Genomic DNA, 12,633 nt, shown 5'->3' with positions numbered 1-12,633 from the left:
TACACCTGATCTAACCCAAGATTGCAGCTTTTGTTGTGTCTTATACTGCAAGAGCATGGACATTCTCAAAATTTGAAAAATAAACTTACTGATTTTAGCAAAAGTTATTAATGCAAAAAATGCCATCCGTTAAAATGAAAGCATTACTGTTGTGTGTTAAAACATGCTTAAGAAACTGATGGTGTCCAAGTTTATGTTATTTTTTTTGCTTTGCAAAGCAGTACCTCAGGTGGCTGTCAAGTTAATCCATTTCTTAAGAGACAGGAGAAGGCTTCTGAAAATCTTTAAAATTAAATGGCATGGCAAAGCATCTTTAGAATCATAGAATGCTTTGGGTTGGAAGGGACCTTTAGAGATCACCTAGCCCAACCCCCCTGCCGTGAGCAGGGACAGCTTTAACTGGATCAGGTTGCTCATAGCCCCGTCCAACCTGACCTGGAATGTTTCTAGGGATGGGGCCTCCACCACCTCTCTGGGCAACCTGTTCCAGTGCTTCACCACCCTCACTGTAAAAAATTTTTTCCTTACATCCAGTCTAAATCTGTTCTTCTTTAGTTTAAATCCATTATTCCTTGTCCTGTCGCAACAGGTCTTGCTAAAAAGGTTTAGATTAATGATGTGCTCTGTGTTCTTTAGGTTTAGATTTCTGTATAAATGGATAACTCTTTCACATACAATTGGTCCCTTTCTCCTCCAAATTTTGTTTGTAAACCAGCATCACCTTGTCAGCTGTTGGCTCTTAAACCTTTAAGTGTGAGCACAAATTCTGCAAAGAGATTCTTGCAAACATTTTTTAATAATTATGCTATTAGAGGGAAGAATGTTTGCTCCATCTCCTAACTGACAGGAGCAGAGATCCTCTACTAAAGAACAAAGTGGTCTCCTCTAAATTTATTTCCTCTGAAAATACACTCTGTTTTAATATTTAATCACTGCGCAAATTACAATGGACTTGTATAAACTCAGCAGTTTAGACAGCCAATGATTTTTGGTAAGAAAATATTTGACAGTGGTAACATAAAATATGAACGCACTGAGTAAGCTTATTATCTTTCTGTCTGTACTCAGTGTGGACTGGAGTTGACACTACTTGAGCTTTTGAGAAATAGGTGGGTTAAATCACTCTGTCATTAAATATTGTCTCTGTGGCTCCACAGAACTGTCCAAATATGATAGAGGAGTATTTAGTGGGTCTGAAATCCCCTCATCCCTCCTGGGGTTGCTCAAACACTCTGAATTTGTATGCTCTCAGTGGAGCAAGTGGATGACAAGCCTAGCTCACTGAAATTAACTGCCAGGCTCCCACTGATGACCACGCTGCGAGGACACCACACCAGCAGAATCAGATGAATGAAGAGATACTTGCCTGTCACAGACTGCACTTGAAAAGGAGGGCATTTACATTACAGTGAGTATAAAAGTGAAGCATGGATGCTCTTCCCTTGGGGCATTTTGAATCAGTTCAATTCTCACGTAAGTCACCAGATGCAGTTCTGGAAGATGGGTGCTGTCTGTAATTCACCACTGAAACTTCCATGCTACCCTAACAGGGCATCTCTGTTGTGACACCACTATCTCCAAGACAGAGAAAGTTTGTCTGAATTATATTTTTCACTGACAAAGGTGGTCTCCCATGATGATTACAGCTCAGGTGAGCCTGGATAGTTATCTCATCAGTGGTCCACATATCAAGAAGTTGTGGAATCATTTCCCTCAGCTGCCTGTCTCAGCATTTGCCTGAGCCAGGCATGCCCGAAAACCCTGGCTAAGCATCAACTTGCAAAAAGTGATTATATGCAGACATCCTCTGTGTACCGTACTTCAAGCAGAAAGTACCAAGAAGTGCAGCTGTGTTTCCGCCCCAGTGTTTCAGAAGGACTGCACTTGCTGAGACCTCAGCAGTGATCTCCAGGCACCCCCAGAGAGCATGACTAGCTACAGACGCATGGGTTATCTCCTCAGACCTCATTTCAGGATCAGAAACCAAGACTTTTGCTTAATTAAACAGAATTCCTCTGGTTCAAAGACTCATTAAAGAAAAGAAAAATTAAGGGTAAAGAGAATCAGGAATCACAGACAACAGCTACTTCTGCTGTGGTACGTTAACACCAAAGAGCACCCTCAGTATATCAGCCCTCTCATGTGTAAGCACATCTCCTGCATGAAGTACACGGGAGTGCACAGTACTGCAAGTACTGTGGGAATTTTAATATTTGCTCCTATCCATCCCTTTCTGAGAGAATTTACAGCACACGTTTATAACCCAATTGAACCACAGCAACCTCTAAACTTTAAAAAACAAACCAAAGGGAGCTCAGAGAAAAGTGGGAGTCCTGGAGTGTTTATTTCTGCCGTGTGTCCCTGCCCCGGGCCAGCCCACCCATCCGAACGCCTCAGCTGGGCAAGCGACCAACGGGCACAGGAAACTGCCCAGTTGTTCTTTATAGCCACTCGCAATAAGCACACTTGCTTATTACCATTAGCAACACAGATTTAAAGTGATGCTTTTAACTTCTGTTTTTAAACAGATGCGTACCAACACTTTTATGGATTCATTGTTCTACACTTGCTTGCACGGTCTGTGTGCAGGCATAGCAAGACTTAGAAGCTCCGCAGCAGAAAAGGGCACAAAACTGACTTAATCACCTACTTAACAGTAATTTCCCATCTCTGAAACATCTTGTGCTAGATATCTCATGCTACATGATCCACTGAGATTGAATTACTCCTCCTAATCTTCCTGTGACTGAAGTACATATATCCAAAGCAATCATTTATTCAGGTTGAGTGCCAGTTGCAGTGAAGATCAGCGTGGCAATGGGTTTTTGAAGAGCAGGACCATCGCTGAAGCTTTATCTCCACATCACTGCAGCTATTAGTATGCAAGATCTGCTAGATTAAAGCTGCTGCAGGGATGCTAGCCTCCAATTTGGGTGCAGCTCTACACTATTTCCAGCTGGCGATGCCAGCAGGTGGTGCTACCCACTCGTGCCACTGGTCCTGGTCCTCCAGCCAGTGAAAAAAGGGCTGTGGAACTGTAGCTCTGAACGATTAAGAAACAAAGACAGGTGGAATAGTCTATTTTTATTTAGTTATTATTTTATATATAAAAAAATAAAAGTTATACTTTTGTCAGCCTAAGACTTCAACATGAAGGCCATACAAGATTTCTTCTCTCCTCTCTCTTTCCCTCCACCTTGTCTTTCCTCCCCTGTCCCAAATCAAAATATGTTGGAAGGAAGAAAAGAAGGACTGAGATTCTTACCTGTAATAAAAAAAAAAAATAAAAAAAAAAAAAAAAAGTAAGGCAATCTAAATTACCTGCGGATCAGGTAACCTTACAGCAAAATACTTGAAACAAAGATATACGCTGTCCTGCTCAGAAGCAACCATCTGGCTGATTTTGGAAGTCCTCAGAAAAAGAATGACATAGGTGGAGAAAAACACATGAGGCCAAAACATGGGAAATATTTGCAAGCAGGTAGACGTGCTCTGCCTTTTCTTATGTTATTCAATGCAGCATGACAAATTTTCAAAGATTTATTTTGTACAAAGGGGATGCAAACATTATAGCCACACCTATAGCGTGCAATGAATTCTCTGAATAATGGAAGGGCTTAAAATAATAGGAAAGTAAATAGATTATATTAAATGAAAATCATAAGTTTGACAAAGAGCAAACTATGCAACAGACCTAAAAGACTATCTCCTTAGGAAAGAGCCTGTGTATGAGTATTTCAAACAGAAATCCTGACTCCTGAATATAAATTAATAATGGGGAAATAATTTTCATTTTAGAAAAAATATCTCTATATAGAAAAAAAGTCAGAATTTTTCTGCATCATCTAAATCATTCAATTTGTCAGCTGACTATCTCCAGAAGGGTGTGAACAAGAGCTCTTAGCAATAAAGAAATGTATGCTTCTGAATGAGTTTATAAGCCTGAGTAAAATACAAGTTTCCTAACATCGGTATCTGAACCTATTCAGGACTGAAATACCCCTCTATAAGATACTGCAGCGTAACAGAAAACATACTTCTGTACACACACACACCCCTTTCCAAAATACACCCAACTGTGAGTGCGATTCTAAGCCTTTCATGAACAGCACAAATATTATCTTTTCAGAGAAGCAGACAGCTTACAGACTAATGGAAGGACTGTTCCTCCTGGATATTATTTTCTCATAGGCAAAGTCTGCTAAATGCCAGGCCACGCATCTGAGGTGTTGCAGTCCTGGGTTTGCTTGGGATCCTGAAATAGGAGTTACACGAGCAGGTCATCTGAGATCTCTAAGCTGACATTTGAAAGTTTTTTATGAAACTGTATTCACGGGGTGTCTAGTCGTCTATTAGCTGCTCGCTTCGTGCACTTTTTATGAAGGTTTCTTGTCCTTATAAGCAGAAGCAGGTATCTATCTCTCTGTGCTTATGTCTTCTCCTCCAACCACATCTGCCTCATCTGTTTAAATATCAAAGTCTTTCAACAAGAGACTATGTATTTCATAATGTTTGTAGAGAATCCATCAGCCCCTTTTCTTGGCTGGCACTGCTGTAATACCATCCTAGGCATGTTCAATAATTAGAAAAGATTATTTAACTGACAAGGATGGTGACTATACCAAGAAGACAGGAAAGGCATGAGAACCTATAACAGAAGCCACTTCTTTAAGGAAGTAGTGCTTTATGAATTTTAAAAAGCTTTGCAGAAATAGTTTTCTGTTTGCACAATAAAATCATGCATTTGTCTTCTTCAATGCTGACATATTAGTGAAAGATCACAACCATACAGACTGCCACTGAATCTGATGGCATGAACATCTACAGGCTCTTCACACTGCTGCTTGGATGAGAGCTGCTGTCAGACTCAATTAGTGGCAGAGTAAAGCTCATCTGGAGGGGAAGGCAGACATGAATTAAGAAATACTTAATTGCACAACCACCTGCAGATCCCAGTTCCTTCAGAAGTCTGCTGCAACATGCACCTTAGCAACATAGGATAAGGTATTTTCTTGCCATGAGAAAAGCAATCAAAAAGACTGGCTCAAAAAGAAAAAAAAAGACAAGCTGGGTTAGCCGTGCTGACCTAAAAGAGGTCAAACAGAAGGTATTTTCCACTTACGTATGCATGTTCTACCACACCTGTGAATACAGCACCTGGGTGGCCCCAGTCACGTGCTATAGTCAATTCAGAGGTGCTTCTTGTTCTCCCACTCTCTCTCCAGAGAAGGACGTGGTGGAGCAGTGGCACCTTTTGCTTTTGTAGGAGTGTGAAGAGGCTCAGAAACATGGCTCAGAAGTCCACAGAACAGGTTATAACACTTGGCTGCCTCTTGCAAACCAAAACCAAGTGGAGAAAGCAATGGGAAATGGTATTGGCTACATCTGAAGAAACAAAGGGTTCACTGTCACCAGCAGGATGCTAGCAGGGTCACAGCGCTCTCTATATTTAAAAAAAAACACCAAAAAAAAAAAGTAGTGGAAGAAATGAAAACAGTATGGGGAAATATTAGGCTATGTCACACAAGCTGAAATCTTTGGAGGGGAAAAAAAAAAAAGAAGAATCAACGTGTAAAGCTTCTGGGATGCTCAAGGAAAATAGTAACTGGTGCCAATATGAGGGATTTCAGGCAAACGAGCGGATTTTGTTTTGGTTTGTTTCTTTTTTCCTGCACTATGGTTAAATGTAAGGAAATTACTCCAGAAAAGCCTGTAAGTTTACTGGGGGGGGCGGGAAGAGTTAGATAAGGATCCCCACTAACACTTTTTCTGCGGCAAATGAAGCTAATGCTTCAGGATGAGGGAATGAATGATGAATAGACTCCTCTCTCTACACCATAAATTCTTCCTAGCACTCTGATTTCTCAGCCTTTCAGAGAGACAGGCATCATGAAAGAGAATCATCTCACTTCAAATCTGTGCATATGCTGTAATGCAGCTGTCTGAGTTCCTTCCATGCTGGAAAGAGAAAGGCGAGTACCTCCCGAGCAGAGATCTGTCCCAGTTAGCTGTGACCCTCTGGAGTCACTAGAGAGCCTACCTGGCTAGGTCAGATTAGGAAGACAACTTTAAAGGACCGACATTTAGTGAGATGAAGCCCTTTGTATTTTACCCCACCCAGCACAGAAAAGGCAGATGAAGGGTGCTGGATGTTTGCTGGGATACACCAGATCCTCCAGCTAACCCTGTGTCAAAGCAGACAGCTACATCGCTGCTAGTGGATTCAATTGTTGTTGCCATATTTCATTTTCATTTGAGTCACTACAGACAACTGCTCAGAAATTCAGAAAAGCTGGCTCTGACACTGAGCTGCCACATCAGACAGTGTGAAAACTGGTGGCCCACACTTCCATAGAATAAAGAGGCAGTGTGTATCATAGCTTGGCTGAGTTACATCCAAAAATCCCTTTGATTTTAGCTAAGTCAATAATACAGCCAAGTTTTCCTCCCCAGTACTTTGTTCCTGCAGACACCTGATTTTCAGATATCCCTACAAAGAACAGAAGGAAAAAAGAATTAAAAATTTATATGACAGCTTCTGCCTGGACAGAAAATTATATTCTTTTCTTAGAGACTGATATTTAAAAAAAGGAGTGAGCCCCCTGACTGAACTGCTTCTGAAAAGTTGCATCAATTTTCAAAGACAATGTCTAAATGCTTGGAAGATGAGAAGAAGTGCTCCAGATGGGATTCCTTGGAGGAGGAAAGGAAGATTTCTTACACAAGTCTGACCTTTTGCAAATATTCACCTGTGACGTGTGTCCTTTTGTGATGATGAGGTTCAAGTACAAAACTGGGCTGAACTATACAAGTCCTCAGCCCAAAAGGTATGGAGTCACATGCTTCATTAAGAACTGCTAGCAAACTAAAGCTTTCATTTTTCTCAAAACAAACAAGCAATCACACCTCACAAAGATGCTAATGGGAAGGCTGCAAGATCAGGCACTCAAAGTTTGGAAAAACGACCTGTATAAACTTTCTCTGGCTTCATTTTGTGAGGAGCTGATGAAAGAAAACTTTTTATTGTAGGCTACTGTAGTTCTTTAAGTGCATGTGGGTTCAGCCATTTGCTTCTGCCTGAATGATGTTAGGCCTGATAAAATGATAGATGAAAGTGCTAATATCCTGTTATTCTCTTCCACACTCTCTTAGAAACCTGTCTCAGAAATTGCCAGTACCTCTCTCGGCTGATTCTTTCATCTCAGACTCCTCTAACATATGCAGTTGGGCACTTTTAAAAAACAGGGTTTAATTATTTTTCTTTTTTTTTCTTTTTCTTTTGTTTTTTAAGTGCCCAAAGGAAATGAAAGGCCAACTCATCAACTTTTAGAAAGGAAGCTTCCTATTAGAATACTAATAAATGTTTACCAAGAAAAACAAAAGGAAAAAAAATGCCATTACTTACCAAAATTTATCACTATTGTAATATGAATAGATATTTTATTCATGTTTTCTGTAGAAATAAGGCCCAGCTAAAGAGCTCTTCTGATCCTCCAAAGCATCAGGTCCTTAAGCCAAGCCTGTCAGTCTGTGGTGATTTCATATTGTTCACTCTCAGCCTTGACACACTCCATTTGGAGTCAATTTTGATACAAGCCATATAGAGTTTATATACTGAGGTAACATCCAATGCTGTCATTTTTCCATGTAACTAAATGTCAGCGAGAAATAGAATCTAAAATTGGTCTGTAACTATGGCAACTAATGAGCCATTCTAACTTGGAGTCCCCAAATCAAACATGTGACCATCAAGGGATTCATTCCAGTTTTAAGATGCTGCTTTTCAGAGAAGAAAATATGCTGCTGCTTTTGCTGACATGCGCATTAGAGGCATCAGCCTACAACCAGCTAGAGAGCTGGAGCAGGTTCAGACAAGCAACTAGGGGAAAAGCAGCTTCTTTCTTAAACCGGAAGGAAAGCCAGCCAACACATTCTATTGATGCTGATCATGCCGGATAAAGATAAAACCCTGCAAAAAGAACAAAATATCCAAGATGACAGCAGTGTTTGTAATCATAGCACTGGGGAACAAAGCGTAAGTTCCACTATGAAAAGCAATGGGTGCCTCGATTTTTGTTTTTTAATTTCAACTTCAGTAGGCATTTGGGATCATACAACTCAAAAGTCAAAAACACATCTGCACATGCATATAAAAATAAATGTGGGGCCAGCCCCATAATTCTGGGAAGAGGGAGGCCATTTCCCTTGGCCACATCTTCCTTCTCAGAAGCTGTTCTGAAAAGGTTGTGTCAGGAAACTCTCTTAAACATCTTAAAAGATATGCCTACAGCCAAAAAGTCCTCATCTCTTTACTAGGAAACAACGTATTTATTCCCCTTCATATCTGTGCCTGGAAACTACCAGGCGACCCTTTGTAGGCCCATGGCAGTTGAGTGAAGGAAGTTCCTCTACAAGTAACTGAAGTCTCTACTAGAAGGAGGGCTCTGCAGAAAAGGTGTTTCATGCACAGATTCCTTCAAAGCCAGAATAGTCAGATGGAAACAGCCCATCTATTTCTTATTTTGTATATATGCTATAATATTACTTTTTAAACAGGCAAACCCAGCTTTTCCTTTCTGCCGCAGAAGCTCAAGATCTTGCTGCCAGCATGTGGTAGGAACAAATGACAAGTAACCATACTATGAATGGATTATACACTAAAGATATTTTCCTAGAAATCATTTAGCTCCTTTGCTGTTCCTAACAAGGAGTGCCTTGACCATATTAAACAAAACATTATTCAGGCTTTTTTTTTTCAGAATACAGAAGAGAGAAGGTAAAATAAACATGTAAATACAGCAGTTACTAGTTTTCCACATAATTTGAAAAGTGTTTAGTTATTGTTATCGAATAAAGTTAAAGCTAGAATTAAAATGAAATTAAGATTTAAAATAAAGGGTCAGTATTCCCTTATACTACATTGAAAGGTTTCTTTAAGTGGCACGTGTATGTTCTAGAAATGCACTACAGTCCAGATCAGAAGAGAGGATGTTAGGTGTTAGTCAATTCTTTAACAAAGAAACTGGAAATTCTTACCAATTTTCTTTGAAGATTTAAAACCTAACAAAAAAAAAAAAAAGAAAGAAAAAACCCACCTTCACTAAGTTGTTTTGCCTACACATGTAAACATCACCTGACACTGTTTATTTAATATTGGCTATCCTGGGTAGGGAAGAAAAAAAACAGCATAAATTACAGCTTTTAACACTGGAAACCATAAATGTTGTTGTCTCATAAAATGAGCTACATTTGAAACAGTGAAAAAATAATTACAACCCTTGAAACTTAGAACCATGAAATATTGTTATGCTGTTTATGAAAAGAAAAAAAAAAAAAAAAGACCTCTGAGAAACACCAGTCAGAATACTAGGTCTGGAGTAAAGTCACAGGTCTGTCAGAAGAAAGCAGTACAGGTGACAAACACGTAACAAAAGGAAATTTAACAACTTCACTTCTCTGCGTGAATGTGCAAGTGTGCATAAATCTCAGTGAAGCTGATTCAAAAAACAGAGTCCTACAGTTATATCAATTGTACGGTCTCCACAAGATGCAATGCTCTATGGTATGTTTATGAAAAGAACAGAGGACACTTGAAAAATGCAGTATGATTTTGCTGTACAGAGCAAAGGCCATCTCTGGTGCTATGTATCTCTCTATATCACACTACATTCCTGCTAAAGCAGCAAAGCCTTTGCGTGATACTTTAGTATTAGGCGTAACGATCACCAAGGGATGATATGATTTGATGCCAAGATTGCCTCCACAGAGGTTACTCGGGTGATTTCCTGGAGAAAGAAGAGATCTACACTGAGATTTTCTCTTTATCTGAGTCCTCCTTTCCACACTTACATTTTTAACAAAGAAGAATTACAGACTTGTGTTCATGACAGCATCTGATGAGACCATATCCAGTTTAATTCCCTCCCCTTAAAGGGAAATGATCAAATGGTTCAACCACAGTGTTTTCTATTCATATAGAAAATATAGCTATGGAAGCAAAGCTATAACTCGAGAGAAATAAGCAGAAAGACAGACAAAAGAAAAGCAAGGAAGAAAGGGGACTGCATTCTTCTCTCATCAGATGTTCTTGATACATCTCAAGTCACAAGGTCACCACCATTAACCAAGGGCTTGTAAAAAACATCCAGTGTAACATCCTAGGTGCATCAGAAAAACCTGACACCCTAGATGCATCAAAAAAGCTGTCAGTAAGTGTTAATAACAAAAAGGTATGATGAGGATGAAAAGAGATGGAAAGTTAAAGCTGTGGACGTCTCACACTTTCTCAAATTAATTTTTACCCAATTAAGTCATCTTCATCAGATCTGGGCCAGCTCAGCAGTAATGGAAATTAATATCTTAGGACTCTACACAGAAAAGAAAAAATCTGTAAACCCTGTCCACCTACTACACAGCATCATGTCTTCATTAGTTTACTGGTATTTAAAGAAAAAAGAAAAACAAAAAGAAAGAAAGAAAACTTGCAAAGGCCCACACATAAAGACTAAACACCATACTGTTTTGTGTGATGTTGAGAAATAGTTATAGCAGTAAAGGGGAAAAAAAACCAAAGAGCTATGAACAGAAAATGCCTAAGTACTGCTGAAGGTGTAGGAAGATGGTTTCAACACAGCTAGTGCCTGTGTGGGTACGGCTACAGGGGCGACCGCAAGCAGCTTGCATCAAGAAACACTTCTCACCATTTCTTTTCCTTCCTTCGTCTTTTGTCACTTTTTGCGGTGCCATTACTTTCTGGAGGGAGCTCTGGCCAGAGCTGGGCTTTCCCGACCCGTTGCTGATGATGGAGCCGTTCTGACTTGGAGACCGGCTGCAAGTAACCATAGCAACAAGGCAGGCTGTGAGTTCTTCCTCATAAACCTCATTTCAAGGTTATTTCATTCACACAGTTTGCATCACTGAGTTTTCAAGTCTGATTTTGTACCAAAAGGAGACAGAATACAAACTGCACACAGAAACACAGTGAAGGCAGGAACAGAGCGACAGTAGGAGAACACGACTTCTCAATTAGCTCGGGGCTGATAGGCATCTTAGCGGCATCGAAAGCAAACACTTCTCATGCACAACCCCCGCAATGACAGAAGCGGCACTGCAGAGGACAAAAAATCCTGTTATCAATTCGGTGTCATTTATACAGCTAAAATAAAGTAGACCTTTGTTTTTATACATATGGCTAAACGAATTCCTTTATTATTTAGCCTGCATTTACACTCAGTTATTTTGCCATCCACAATGCCAAATTCACTCACTCACTTTACATGTACACACACACAATGTGATAAGAAAATTCTCCTTTTCTTCCTTTTTGCACATAACCCTGTTTAACCAGCACCATTATTTGCTGAAACTCCTAAGAAAGTGCTTGTTTTACCCAGCCGTCGCATATCGTGGCCCTGAAACTGGTCCCTGCACAGGGTGAAGAGGGAGGGCAGAGCAGAACCGCTGCGAGCATTTAGTCCCAATGAGGAGCAAGAACAGAAACGAGCAGCGTAACTCTGGGCTGCACTGGGGGCAAGCTCTTCTTTTTGGGGTGGGCAAATTACTCAAATCCTAATGCACAAGTTGGGAAAAGCTGGCCAAAGCAGAAAACGTTAAATTTGGTGCTACTCCACTCCAAACACATCACATTGTTTCTGCACATGAAACTTGCCACGATAGGAATGAAAACTATCTGCAGGATCTGTATAGTATCTCATGCACCTATATGCAGTTTATCACTCTGAATTGTCCTGGCTAATGACAGCATAAAGTAAAGAGCTTGCCTTGGAGAAAAAAAAAGGGCTTAGTGACAAGGACTTTCATTTACAGAGAAAAAAAGTCAAATCAAGTTCTATAGCTACCACAATGGCTTTATATCCCAAAAAATGGTACTAAAGCAAAACAACTGTAAAAACCATCCTGTAAATTATTGCCAATACTATATTGCCAGCTTGAAACATTCATTTACCTCCAGTTCTGACTGCCCTGTCTGGTGTAAGTAAAGAGCATTTATGGTGGTCAGAACAGGAAGGGACAAGTATGAGAAATGTAATTCTTAAGGACTCTCTTTTGAAGATAGCCTAGGTGGAAATATATATAATTTGAGACAGGCTTTTTCCAGCTACAGGGCTTTAGGAGAGCTCAGCATGTAACCCACCTCAGCTCAGCCCAGCCTGAGGATTTTCCTGTGAAATTCTATTGAGAATAAATATTCTTGAAAAGTAGCACTTCTCCCCTATAAACCTGTCTGTCACTGCTAATGAATAATCCCAGCCCAGTAAAAAAATTCATCCAGGGACAGACCAACACCTGAAGAAGATCTGCTCCACTTGGGAACAAGGAAAAGAAGTGAGCTTGGATAGCTTGCACAATGATTTCTGCTGCCACTAATCTATATATTCATCTTTTTAAGTGGCCATCGTATTATTAACTGTGAAGTTTCCTTCAGTGGTAATATCAGAGAAGATATTCTGATCAGTTACCAGCCACTTCATGGCAGTCTGATTTAAATTGACCTTTCCAGGCTGCAAAGTATCCTGGATGAAAGAGCAAATACATAAAGGTCAAGAAATATTTCTTCATCTTCAGAAACGATTAAATTCCATCCCCAGACACAGCTCCTGGGAATGAAAAAAA

General features: G+C 40.0%; 1 protein-coding gene across 1 annotated transcript in view; it reads right to left on the bottom strand.

Moving 5' to 3' along the window:
- KIAA1549L (KIAA1549 like) overlaps nucleotides 1–12,633 on the bottom strand; it is a 74,183-nt gene that overhangs the window by 29,851 nt on the left and 31,699 nt on the right. The window contains exon 13 of the mRNA XM_075712400.1: nucleotides 10,701–10,828. Within this exon, the coding sequence (XP_075568515.1) occupies nucleotides 10,701–10,828 (128 nt within the window). The remainder of the gene's footprint in view (nucleotides 1–10,700; nucleotides 10,829–12,633) is intronic.

Source organism: Pelecanus crispus, chromosome 6 (genome assembly GCF_030463565.1).
Source record: "Pelecanus crispus isolate bPelCri1 chromosome 6, bPelCri1.pri, whole genome shotgun sequence".
Lineage (NCBI taxonomy): Eukaryota > Metazoa > Chordata > Aves > Pelecaniformes > Pelecanidae > Pelecanus > Pelecanus crispus.
Note: the sequence above shows the minus strand (reverse complement) of the source record. Positions and strands in the feature narration are given on the sequence as shown.